The 13,285-nt window shown below is 51.6% G+C and overlaps 1 protein-coding gene across 5 annotated transcripts in view; it reads right to left on the reverse strand.

The window, feature by feature from the left end:
- ephb2b (eph receptor B2b) overlaps window positions 1-13,285 on the reverse strand; it is a 129,412-nt gene that overhangs the window by 16,041 nt on the left and 100,086 nt on the right. For all 5 annotated transcript variants that reach the window (XM_081705822.1, XM_081705821.1, XM_027024339.3 and 2 more), the window contains exons 6-9: window positions 5,987-6,111; window positions 3,094-3,256; window positions 1,827-1,935; window positions 1,597-1,661 (exon numbers count right to left, since the gene is read on the reverse strand). In XM_081705822.1, coding sequence (XP_081561948.1) covers window positions 1,597-1,661; window positions 1,827-1,935; window positions 3,094-3,256; window positions 5,987-6,111 — 462 coding nt within the window. The remainder of the gene's footprint in view (window positions 1-1,596; window positions 1,662-1,826; window positions 1,936-3,093; window positions 3,257-5,986; window positions 6,112-13,285) is intronic.

The raw sequence follows: 13,285 nt of genomic DNA on the forward strand, positions 1-13,285 counted from the left end.
AACAAAGAGACGCTATAATACACAAAGCCCTGCTGCCCCGGGGGGGTCTCTAGGGGCTGTGGTGCGGCTGTCTGGGCCCACGTCGGCGGTTTCCCACCCAGCAAACCAGATGGCTTTTCATGGCAGGTAAATGGGCTTTTAAGAGCTCAGTCGTTTCTCGAGAGCCATGCCTTAAATCCCCTTATTCCGACTCTCTGTTCCACAGCTGGTACTGGTCAGTTTAACGTCTGCCGTGCGCGTGTGTGGTCAGCCAGCTGCAGTGGCCATTCGCGGGGTGGCCTATGCCATGCTCACACCGGGATCAGCAGGAGAAAACGGACAAAAGAACTTCACGGGATATCAAAGCAAAGAGAAAAGGCCTCGGCGCACACAAGGTCACGGGGGGGCAAGACGTCGGTGGAATCGTCTGCAGTGTTTTAGACCTCCTCTGATCTCCTTGCCTTGCCGGTGCTGAGGGGCTGGGAACGCATCTGCTGTCTGCTGAGGAACGTTCTAGAAGGTCACGCGAGGAGCGTGAAGGACCACCCTTCAGCTTGTGGAACCGAGGCGTTAATGTAGCAAGGCTGCCCCTGCCTGTCTAGGGCTCCGGCTGGCTGCGCTGAGCTGGAGACGGCTTACGTAAACGTACCGTTTACCGCAATCTTCCGCCGTTGATTACAGCGGGTGAGAGCCGTCTCACTTGACGAGCGAGGGCAGCGGGCGGGAAAAAAGGAAAATCTCCACTGGAAAAGCGTCTGAGCGTTCTTCCACAGCAGCGCGAGCAAGAGGGAGCGATAAGTGAGCCAAAAGGAAACAGGAAGAGAGAGAGAGAACGAGGGAGAGAGGGAGAGAGAGAGAGAGAACGAGGGAGAGAGAGAGAGAGCGAGGGAGAGAGAGCGCATGCAAGGGCTTTCTTGAGATGGAGAGAGGGATAGAGAGAAATGTGCTAGCTTTAAATGAATGTGTGTATAGTACCTCATTCTTAAAAAGCTTTAAAAATGTGTATTACTATATCTCATTATTATAAAAGAATCTCTGTGGTGCGGTAGTGCGATTCCACAAGGGATTACTCACATAACGGCACTTATTTACAACCTGTTTATAATTTTAAAATGTCTTTTTATGAGCTTGACTGCACTGTGACTTTACAGCACTGTGAGAAGACTACGATGATATTTACAAAAACAGAAATATGATCCTCCGTGTTGCCTCTCCCCTCTGTCTGGCCGGACGAACCTTGAGCCATTAGAATGGTGACACTAACGGTCAGGTGAAAGGGTGGCGTTGGTGTTAGACAGGCCGTGAAGGTGCAGAAAAGAGCAGAAAAGAGCAGAAACGTTTTTCATCACCCTTTCCACAGTTTGACCCTCTTAAATTCTTTTTAGTCATTACTCTTAAAGCAGATTGTTCAGTGAGTGTGAATTATTAAATGACTATAATTAAGATAATCTGGCCCGTTGGTGTAAGAGTGAGGAATGAGACTCAGGGGGTCCTTTAAATGTAAAGGGTTAATCCTCAAAGCATGTGTGGGAATATGCCACACAAAGGCTGGTGGCAGTTTCGTGTGTGTGTGTGTGTGTGTGTGTGTTTGGAGTAGATCAGGGTCGGCGCACTCACTGTGTCCGCTGGTGTAGTGCTGCAGTTTGTCTGTGTACTCAGAGTCTGCTCGGTCGAAGCCACGTCTGCGGGAACAAACAGACAGAGTGGCGTTGGGGCTCTCGGGGTCTGATGCAGGCATGGAAGCAGAGGAAACGGTCCAGGAAGCAGACCATGTCTACGCCGTTACACAGGGGAGATGCGACAGGGGCTGCTGCGATGCTCTAAAGCTCAGAGCAGTGCCAACCTACCGGTTACACACGATGACGATGACCACCAGAGCAACAAGGAAGACCAAACCAGCAGCGGCGGAGCCAATGATGAGAGGAAGCTTCTCCTGTATGCTGGTGTTGTACTCCTCTGTAGGCACACACGCACACACACACGCACGCACACACACACAGAAAGATCCAAATATTAATGCTTCCGTACAAACCCCAAGTGAAGAGTGTCTAAATGTGTTCCACCCTGCGGCGATGGCGCCTCCGTGGAGATCCTTGCTGTGTTTCTAACCTATCCCGCAGAGCAGACCGGCGCAGGTGAGCCACCTGCCCGACATCCTCAGGAGGGAGCTATGGGACAGGCAGCCCTGTGCTGGATGCCCCGAGGGCGTGTGCAGCCGAGGCACAAAGGCCCCTGAAACATATGGGCAGCCGACGCAGGGACTGTGTCGGGCTGTGTGCTCTCAGCATGGGACAGACGGATGGGGCGGGTGTGCAACTTTCTCTTTTCGTCTCTCTCTCTCTCTCTCTCTCTCTCCCTCTGCCTATCCTAATTAAAGCCCGTCCGAGCGCTGCACAGACACAACAGACATGCTATCTGCCCACTGGCTGGCTCTGGAAGCCCTGCGGAGAGAGAGAGGCACCGAGAGAGCGTAGCGGCCGGCCTCGGCAGCCCGCTAGGCTGGGGAGACTCGTGCTCTCGCCGATTTGCCATTGTGAATAAATCATACGCCACGCTGGCAGTTTGAAATGGACTTAAACGCATTGTGCATTCTGTTTGCAAACACGCCCGCCACCCGGCTGAATCTGTGTGCCAGACTGTCACCGAATCCCGCCGGCGGAGGACAAACAAAGCTGATTCCCGGCGGCGAGCGGTCGGATACGATCACACCTCAGTCGGATCAGAGGGCTGCGTGCGTGAAGGACAGCAGAATCTGCCCCTCGCCGCTTCGCGGCTCTGCTCCCCGTCCGGGCGCCGTGCGTCCCCGGGACAGCGCCGCCCTACTGGGCCGTGTTTAACGATTTCACAGCACGCCACACACCAGACGGAGACGTCGCCTCTCCCAACACCAACAATCAAAGGAATAAATCCAAGTAAACGAATAAACGCTATCGGAATAAATCGCGCTCTTTCGCGAGCAGTCGGGAGCTCGGGAGGTCCCCCGCCCGCGTGTTACGGAGAGAAACCGGTGCCAGGGGCACGCTCGACGCGGGCAAAATTCCGACCTGCCCTAATGGATTCTGACAGGCTATCTAGGCCCTGCGGGCATCCTCTGTGTGAGAGCAGGCGTCTTACCCTCGGTCATGGTCTGGAAGTACATCTTGCCGCTGTAGCGTCCGAAGCCAGCAACAGTGCGCGCCCGCACCTGGAACACGTAGATACCCCCGGGCTTGAGGCTACGGATGACGGCCGTGTTGGTCTCACTCCGCACCGTGGACGAGTTGTGCTCGTTCTGGACCTGAGCCGGATACAGGAAGAGTATGGGCAGAGAGTGGAAGAGTCATACCCTCATATAGCTAGATGACAAGACTAAGTGATGAAGGCTCTGATCCACAGGGGTCGCCAGGGACACTCGTAGCTCTGACATTTCTAGTTCAGTAATGATTCATTAGCTTACAGTCGGAGTCATGCCTGTGTTTGATGTGTTTATCTGTGTGTGAGAAAAGAGTCGGGGGCTGTGTGTGTATGTAAGATGGATGTGTCTGTCTGTGTGTGTGTGTGTGTGTGTGTGTGTGTGTGTGTGTGTGTGTGTGTGTGTGTGTGCGTGCGTGCGTGTGTGTCTGTGTCTGTGTGTGTGTGTGTGTGTGTGTGTGTGTGTGTGTGTGTGTGTGTGTGTTGAATATCGTGACACTGATACTAAAACACCACCACAGTAAACACATCAGGAATGTAATGGAATAGATTATAGAACAGGTAACTTCATTTTTATTTCTTTTTTAAAACATTTTTTTATTGTTTGTTTTTATTCTCCAGTGCATATATGACTATAATCTCTTCTGTTTCGCTAACAAACATATTTATCTTTTGCTTAACTAGCTACTTTTACTTTTTTTTAAACTGATGGTTTAAAGAAAACTAAATTAAAAGCAATGTGAGTACAGCAAATGACTTTATTAAAAAATCAACATGTAAAAACAACCACCAAAAACCAGCCTGCAGGTGCATCAGCATTTGAATGTGAATTGTTTAAACTTAATAAATCAGGATACGTGAATTAAAATATATTTTGTCAAATATATTTGTAGATTTTGCTGAACTCTATAGATGTTGAACAAGACTGTTGTTAAACAAGATTAAGGTTGTCATGCAGCTGTTGAACCTTACAACTGTGTTTGAAAACAAAACAGCTTCACAACATGAAGTGAAACAGAGCTTTGTCACTGTGATGTGCCAGACTTACTTGTAATGCCAGTCACATCCATAACGTTCAGAAAAACTGTAATTTATGTGCTGAAAAGTGTTTTCCTGTTTGTGGGTGGGTTTTTTTCCCATACATGAAGGTGTAGGTTTGGCAATCAATTAGTACATTTATAACATTAATAAATGGATTATTGGGTTATTAAAGCTTTTACATGGGATTCAGTAATCTGATGTCCTCGAGTTTATACGATTTCTTTGACAGCTATCTTTACATATGCAGCCAAACTCCGATGGTGTGAATAAAGTTTACTGGTCACAAAATCCTGTAGATCACACGTGTCTAACATATTCGAGAGCGATGGCTTCCTGAATTTTTCGTACAAGTCCGCATGTCTGTCAGCGAGACGTTTCGCCAAGTTGCACTGTGTGCGGAGGTTTTAAACTTTTGCAGGCCGAGGGAGCCAAAACGTCTTTTGCAGGCGGTTTTCGTTGCTCCATATGCGCCCGTTGTTATCTTTGGGTTTTTTTCGCCAAGCCGTGGACGGTCAGCATGAGTGTTTATGTTAGCAGCCGCGTTTCTTGTTTTGGCGTCCTACGTGCCGAGCACACCTGCACACACAGCCCCTCTGCACATCCACGCAACTCAAGAGGAAATGTGGCAATTCTATAAAACACTGTCATTCTCAAAGCGCCACTGCTAATAAGATGGGTGAAAGTACCGTTGTTAGCAGCAGGGTAGTGCGATGCCTTTCTATTATCAGTACTCCATGCAAAACTAATGTGTGTGTGTGTGTGTGTGGTAGTCTGTTACACAGGCCGCTGCTGTCAGCCCTGTCTCTTGATGCTGTGATATGAGTTTTGCAGCAGTCTGTTTTGACAGCAGTGTCTGAAAAAGGAATTATACTAAGGAAAGAGTTACAGTGAGAACTCAGCCTGTGACATTTATTGCCTGTGTGTGTGTGTGTGTGTGTGTGTGTTCTGTAAAACCCATTCATTTATCCACAATTTTGCTGGTTTATGAAAACAGATTCCTTGACTCCCCTGAGATGCTGTAATTTTATCTCTGTGTGTTGCATTTATTTAGAAGTTACACAGATTCACCCATGAAAGACCACCTAACTGGCCAGCATTTTCCATAAGACATAAAACTTCATAGGCATTTTTAAATATTTCATATTAGGTTATGCTTAGATTGTCCTTCGGCATACATATAACAGATTATAGATAAGCTTTTATAAGAGTTCCCTGCATAAATCACAGCGCCCCAGATAATATGTGTGTGTGTGTGTGTGTGTGTGTGTGTGTATGTGTGTCGTGGGCAAAAGGCAACGGCAGCTTGTGTGTGTGACTGTGAGCGTGTGTTTTCTACAAGTGCCTGCTGAGGAGTTTGTTTCTGAAGTGCTATTTTTATGGCGGCCAAGGCTGCATTGTTTGAACCACAAATCCCCGCACCCAACTCCCGGCAGCCACGACTGACTGTGATTACGAGCTGCTTCTATGTCTCTGCGCCAGTGCCCTCAAGTATGAAAAAAAACACAGAAATGAGGCAAAAAGGGGAAAAAAAAGGGAGAATTTCCATGTACAACAATGCGGCTGCGTGTTTTCGGAACGCTTGAAATGAACGGATGACGATGGCCACCCTTACGGTAAAACAGAGAAGGATTACAGAAACATAAATACAGGGCACGGCGTGCGAGTCTATGATCATGCTGACCAACCTTACGGGTGTTGGGGGGTGGGGGGCATGCATTAGAAAAAGATGTAGCAGTGGCTACTGGTGACCGAGCTACTGGTGACCGAGCGCCTGTGGACGGTTGAGCGTCGGTACCTTCTCGTAGTATTGCAGTTCGTAGTCCAAAATAACCCCGTTGGGCTGGTCGGGTTGAGACCAGGAAAGAGTGATGCTGTCCACTGTGCGGCTGACCTGGTGTATTATAGACACTGTGGACGGAGCTGGAAAAAGAGAGAGAGAGAGAGAGAGAGAGAGAGAGAGAGAGAGAGAGAGAGAGAGAGAGATATTACAAACAGTTAACTCATGACGAATGTTCACAGTCAAAATTACAGCCGTGCCCTGCAAACAGTTTAAGAATACGGCCATAACTACGCATACGCAATGGAAAACCGGGCCGAGGCGGGCCAGGGCGAGGCTGGCTCCGGCGCTGAAGAGGGGAGGTGCTCCGTGACTCGGCCGGGCCGCAGCCCTGCGCTGAGCTACTCAAACGCTCCGGGGGGATTTCCAAGTGCGAGTTGCTCCGAGTCTCTTTCGCGCTGTCCGCTTTGGAACCCAAAGTCACCCTTGTTTGTAGAAGATTTCTGCGGGAGATTTTTTATTTTTTTTTTCAGGGGAAGTAGGTTTTTTTTTTTAATCTGAGCGGCGTGGTGACTGTGCAGTTGGAAAAAGCGGCTCTTTTCTGCTTGTCCTGCTCGGGCTCCGTGTGGTGGCGTGCGAGCAGAGCTAAATGATTGGGTTGTTCCTCACGCTCGTTAAACTTGGCACAGCGGGAGCGAGAGAAGTGTTTGGGCTGCAGTAGGGTACAGGAGGAGACATGGGGTTTTGGACGCCTGGGATTTATGGCCCAGGCGTGCGCTGCCTTCTCTGGGGCCTGCCCCCGTAAAGACACGCGCCTCCGCTGCCATGGAAATAACCGCCGGCTGGGAAAGCCTGCCGCCATGATTCATCACAGCGGAGTGTGGGGAGAGGGCCGAGCTCGGACAGGCCGGGATGCGGGGCACGTCCCTCCTCTGCGGTGCACCAAGAGTTCGGTCCGGAGCAACGTTCATTTTTAGTGGTGCCTCGGCTTCGAGTCTCAAGATCTGTGAGTGACATGCTTGTATCTAGACAGCAGGGCGAGCACACCAGGCCATCGCGAGTGCCGCTCTTCGCCCAGGCAATGATGAATGGCTGTTTCTCTGGACTCCATTTCCCGGAGGCCTCGCCGAGCCTCTGGTCGCATGCATCACCGTGCACCCCCGGACACCTTAATCGCGGTGCCCAGTTTGTCTGCTGACACAAGACGCCGCTGGTTAAGGCTTTGTTTGCAGCATCCCAGCCCCGCACCGCTGTCGCCGGGAATCTGATTCGGAAGAGCGGACGTGCGATCCCGTACACACCCGCCGACCCGGGCCGGGCCGGCGGGACAGGACCGGGTCGGACCGCGCTGCGGTTCCCTTGTGACTGAAGGATTTGTTCCTGACAGACATTTGTCCTCATGAGGAACCAGCCCCAGAGCCCGAGGCCGTGGGGGTTCAGCCCAAAGCTAAGCGCCACTGTTATTTGTGGAAAGTGTCAAATTAAGGCAGTTATGTCCATTACGTTGCCATCTCCGCATCTCCGAGCCCGGTGAGGAGCGTGAGTACTGCAGCTTGTCAGCTCGCCCAGTTGTGTGGGATTCCAGCCTTTCCACACAATTAATCTCCATGATCCAGATGAGCAAGACTATTCATCTCTGACCCTTGGTGTTTCACTTTCCTTCCTGGAAGAGAGAGTTCTCAGACACACTGAAACGATCAGCCAGCGCGCCACACAAGACGTACAGAGTGTGTGTGTGTGTGTGTGTGTGTGTGTGTGTGTGTGTGTGAGATGAATCTTTAACAGATAGCATTTAGCTCTGCTTTGATATAACACACACTCATCTGAGGGTAATGTGAGGACCAGCGCTTTGGAGAAGGCGTTAGGTATATACAAATCCAAGCATACGTATACACACACACACACACAAAGCAGGCTACAGAGCGAGGAACGGCAGAAGGAATAGAAAAATAATGGAGAGGAATGGTTTTTATTTGTTTGTTCTGCCTGCTCCTGGACAGAGCTGGACGATCTGTCCTTCCAGCTGCAGACCTGCCGCCCGGGACGGGAACCGACAGGAAGCCCCGCTCTGTACTCCGGTCTTGTGCAAAGCCTTCACTCCGCAACGCAAATGGCTCCTTCCCGGGACATGTGCCAGCAGCGTTTGGACGCACAGGGGCAAATTCTTTGATAAATGATAAATACACAGTTTACAGTGCTACATCCAGCCATTTAGACCTAGCGGGCTTTAATGGGCCACGGTCTTCTAAGCATAAATAAGCCATTTGCGGGTCTCTGAACTGTCTAAAGGGGGTAACTAAATATTCTCTATAGTTATTACTCCGGCCTGATGCGCTGTGCCAGTTTGGTTTCTGAACCCCCCCCCAGTGCCACTCAAAGCTTTTGTTCCAAAAACCGTCTTTAAAAATGAGCAATTAATCTTAATTAGGAAGGTCGGACTGTGATCTCTGTGAGGGTCACCTTGTCCGACTGTTCCAGCAGTCTCCGTCCCCATGCGGAGACAAACCGCTTAGAGAGAGCCAGGACTGAAACACAGCTGGCGTCCAACGGGCTTTCCAAAGCCTGTTAAAGCGATTCGCTACTCCGAATTCCATGCCGAGATTTTCTTTTTTTTTTTCCTGTGACCGGCCGTGCTTTAAAATCAGCACATTTAACAGGAAACGTTTCTGCTAGTGTCGTAAGTTCAAGAGGTGCCGATGCAGGACGGGGAGACCGCACTGGGTGCAAACAGCAGATGACGCGGGATCCAAGGCCTCGCCTAATTGGCCAATCGGAGGCTTTCACCGGCGCAGGGCTTTCGCCAAATCCCACTGGCTATGCCATATGGCAGCATATAAAAGGCCGTGTGGGCATGTGGGTCTCATTTGGAGCTGGGCTGTGGTGTGGGGAGTAACGGGTGGGTTTAGCGAGGCCAGTGGAGGTAGCTCCATCAGGTCGGCACCCATAAACCCGACACCACCCCGGGCCCCCTTCCACAGCAAAACCTTTCTTTCCCCAAGGCTTTTCCCAGAATACTGCTTTAGCCTGACAAAGCTCGAGGCGCAATGTTTCAGACGCTTCAGCTTTTAACGCATGTTTGAATCTAATTCATAAACACTAGCATCTTAACATAAAAGGACAGAAAGGCCAGCAAAAGAAAAAAAAACAACGATAAACAAACAAACAAACAAACAAAAAGGCATTAGTCTGGCAGGCAGCCCTGTTTCCCATCTGCAGAGGATTGTGGGATTTATGTCTCTGCAGTTTCCAGTGCAGTAAAGCAGCACAGAGCGATTTCAGTTCATCAAACTTTAAACCAACCACACTGGAAAAGACTGAAGCATTAATAGACTTGAATGCGCCCTGTTAGCTAATTCCAAAATAGGCACTTCAGAGGCTTACAAAAGCTCACGGATGCTCACAGAGACGTGCGCTTCTAATCTCGCGGATTCCCGCTAGCCAATAACGCTTCGGGTGGATCTAAACGAAGAACTGACCGATTCTGCTGTTGTTGTTTTGGTTTATTTTTTCAAGCACCATGTTTTTATTTAGCTCGCGGATAGCTAGAAAGATCTGGGGCAACGCTCACGTACGGCTCCCGGAGGTCCGGGCGAGCGGTAGGAAGAGGGCAACCTCTGTCCGCCTGTCGTCCGGCCAGAGATTAAGCCACGCAGAGCGTGCGGGTGGGAAACGGGTTTGCCGGCTCTGAGCAGCATAGGACGACGGCGCTCGTGATCACAAAGAAGCGAGAAGGTGCCGTGGGATTAGGCGGAAGGAAGACTTTTAGGGAGTAGAAAAGGGTAGGAAAAATACCATAAAGGCATCTGGATAGCAGTTACACCAGCCCTAAAGGTTAATATATAACCTCTGTTATATAAGCTCTGTTACCAGTAGATATATACACAGGGGCAAACATTTAAATTAATATGAAAATCTGTCCAATCAAGGCATAAATGGAATTAGTGCAACATCCTGAGAACGTCACACACCAGTGGTTCACAGAGCAAAACATTCACACTTGTTATCGCGTGACACAGAAACTCTCCGACGTGACCCATCCGTCACGTATCCACAGGTGACGTCTCGAGAGGACATGACAGGGTCACATCTGAGGAAGGGGGGGTTTGCTCATCCTCTCAGTGTCCTTAGCGTCCGTGGCATCGGCCTTTCCCGACCCAGCAAACACAAGGCACGGATTATGGAACATTAAGCATTCCGGAGCGGAGCAGGCGGAGCGGATCTCTCGGAAAGGGCTGGAGGTGGTCCGATACGGAGCCCGGACTTCTAGCTGCTGTCCGTTAGGAGGTGTCTAGGCACGTGGCCTACGGCTATGAGCGAGAACACTAGCGTGGTTGACAGACCTGTGTGAGCTGGGAGGAGCTTTTGTTTCATCTTGTTTAAGTGTAACAAATAACAAAGTGAAAGCCTTATTTTTTTATTTCCTCATAAAATTCCGAGGTCCTCTGGCCGGATCCGCGGGGATCCACATCTGAAAACGGGCCGAGCTTACTCTGTGGTACCCTTGTCATGACCCTCGATTAAATCAGAAATGTCCAGTACGTGCATGCAAGCATTGGCACTTTTGAACGAAAAATGTCAAATGACGGCCAGGCTTCCGGAATTACGCCCGCGGCGGAGCGCTAGCCTGTGGATTTACGTCCGCGCTCTTTAAATGGGGCATGTAATTAAATGCGGATTTCATGCGCCGGTCACCACGGAGTCAACCTCGGCTCGGTGGCAAAGGCTATGCACACGGCTCCTGCTTCATCGTCAACATCATCATCAGTATGCCAGGGAGCGCTGCTAGCCGGCGCAGGACTATCGCTCCTTCTGCGGCATCTTTCACCCCTACCGGCTGCCCTTTGACCCTGCCTGACACCGCCCATATGTGGGCCCTCTGCCAGCGTCGGTCCTGACGCAGACCTTACACCCCCTATACCACCCCCCCACACACACACACACACAAACAAACTCCTGTCTTGAGAAACAGGTCATAGTCTCCTTCAGATCGAACCACTGATGAACCAAACAAGGCCTTCTAACACACACACACACACACACACACACACTAAAGCCTCTAAGATGCTTGAACAATGAAGATGAGGCAGAAGCCAAAGCAGATCTCAAACTGGCCGTATGGAAGCGCTTGTTCCGGCACGTAGCTTATGAGACGCGAGAGTGCTTCACGTACAGGTGAGAGGCGCACGGCAGCGTGAGACCGCGCCCACCGCCACCCCCACTGCCAATGGTGCGGCGGCACGTGGCCACGCCCACCACCGCCCCTGTTGCCGGTGGCGCAGCCGTCCCGCGTGGCCCGAGAGCAGGTCGCCAAAGCAATTTCAGCGATAATTAAGTCGTAAATCTTCCCCTGGTGCCTCGACAGCGGTCTGAGCCAGATTATCACGGCCCACCCTCCGAATAATGTAATACAGTCGCACAATGCCCCAGCTGGCTCGTATTTTTTAAAAAAAGGGAAAACAAATTCCTCTATAGGTGTGAACTCAAGTACGGCATGTGACAGCGCTCACCTTGCCCTAATGAAATGGCTAAACAAACAGCAACAGGAAAACGGTGAAGGCAAGGTAGAGAATGCAACGGGATGTTCCCGCGCGGGCCACGTGGCCGGCGAGTGTGTTTGGTGACAGGATCGTAGTCGCAGAGGCGGCCTCGAAGCGTCGCATTCCAGCAGAAACGGCCCGAGACCAAACGGGAGAGACTATGTGCACTTTCACCATGAGTAAAAGAATGAAAAGGCTGTTTTCCAGCAAGCGCCTTCTGTGTAAGCTGCATGGAAACAGCAGAGTGTCACTTATTTGTGCGCGGATGGAGCCAATGAGCACGGAACTCCTCAGGAGCGCAGAACGGCGATGTGGTTTGACCCTGGTTCAGTTCCAACACCCCCTGCTAGCCTAGCTAGCTCCATGTCTGACGTAGACCTTGTGCCTCGTTAACGTGATCCTGTCCATGATAGAGCGCTTGTCTGCTGCGCTGGACTGAAGCCATGACAGACATACGGCTGCGTTTTTTTTCCAACTCTGAGGGGAGCGGGTGCAAGAGTGAAACCCCCCGAGCCCCTGGAACATTGCAGCTTCTTCTCCACTGCGGTGTGACAGATCCCATCACACACGGCCAGTGAGCTGACCCACTCTGCTCTTATACATCTGTCACGCCAGTCCAACGGCTATGCCACTTCTGTCTTCAACCTGGTGAATTTTAGCCTCAGGTGTGTGTGTGTGTGCGTGCGTGCGTGTGTGTGCGTGCGTGCGTGTGTGTGCATGCGTGCGTGTGTGTGTGTGCGGCAGCCGTGTGTGTGTGTGCGTGCGTGTGTGTGCGGCAGCCGTGTGTGTGTGCGTGCGTGTGTGTGTGTGTGTGTGTGTGTATATGTGTGTGTATTCATGCGTGTGTGGTTGTATGTCAGTGTGCGTGCGTGGTTGTGTGTGAATGTGCAAGTGTGCATGCATGTGTGTGCGCGTGCGTGTGTGCGTGCGTGTGTGCGCGGCAGCCGTGTGTGTGCGTGCGTGCGTGTGTGTGCGGCAGCCGTGCGTGTGTGTGCGTGCGTGTGTGTGCGTGTGTGTGCGTGCGTGCGTGTGTGTGTGTGCGGCAGCCGTGTGTGTGCGTGCGTGCGTGTGTGTGCGGCAGCCGTGTGTGTGTGTGCGTGCGTGTGCGTGTGTGCGTGCGTGTGTGTGCGGCAGCCGTGTGTGTGTGCGTGTGTGTGTGTGTGTGCGTGTGTGCATGCGTGCGTGTGTGTGCGTGTGCGTGCGTGCGTGCGTGTGTGTGCGTGTGTGTGCGTGCGTGCGTGTGCGTGCGTGCGTGTGTGTGTGTGCGGCAGCCGTGTGTGTGCGTGCGTGCGTGTGTGTGTGTGCAGCAGCCGTGTGTGTGCGTGCGTGCGTGTGTGTGCATGCGTGCGTGTGTGTGCGGCAGCCGTGTGTGTGTGTGCGGCAGCCGTGTGTGTGCGTGCGTGTGTGTGCGTGCGTGCGTGTGTGTGTGTGCGGCAGCCGTGTGTGTGCATGCGTGCGTGCGTGTGTGTGCGTGCGTGCGTGTGTGTGTGTGTGTGCGGCAGCCGTGTGATCAGGGCAAAGCTCTCTTTGTGTTCGCTACCTCGGAGCCAAAACATGTGCTCCTGCTACCCACGCCAGAGCCTCATGCCCCTCCTGCAGTTTGCCCTGGTAAACCGACTCAATAAAACACAGTGCTTGTCTCCAGCAAGACCTTGTTGGGAATGCTGGAATTCCATAATTAAGACAAATCACCAGTGGCTGCGTTGTGGAGCCGCTCTGCTTGTGGCTCACGCCCCTATCGTCTCCCACATGACCGATCGTCACTGCACGTGCACGTGCG

The sequence above is a fragment of the Electrophorus electricus genome, chromosome 22 (assembly GCF_041902795.1).
Source record: "Electrophorus electricus isolate QZ-2024a chromosome 22, ASM4190279v1, whole genome shotgun sequence".
NCBI lineage: Eukaryota > Metazoa > Chordata > Actinopteri > Gymnotiformes > Gymnotidae > Electrophorus > Electrophorus electricus.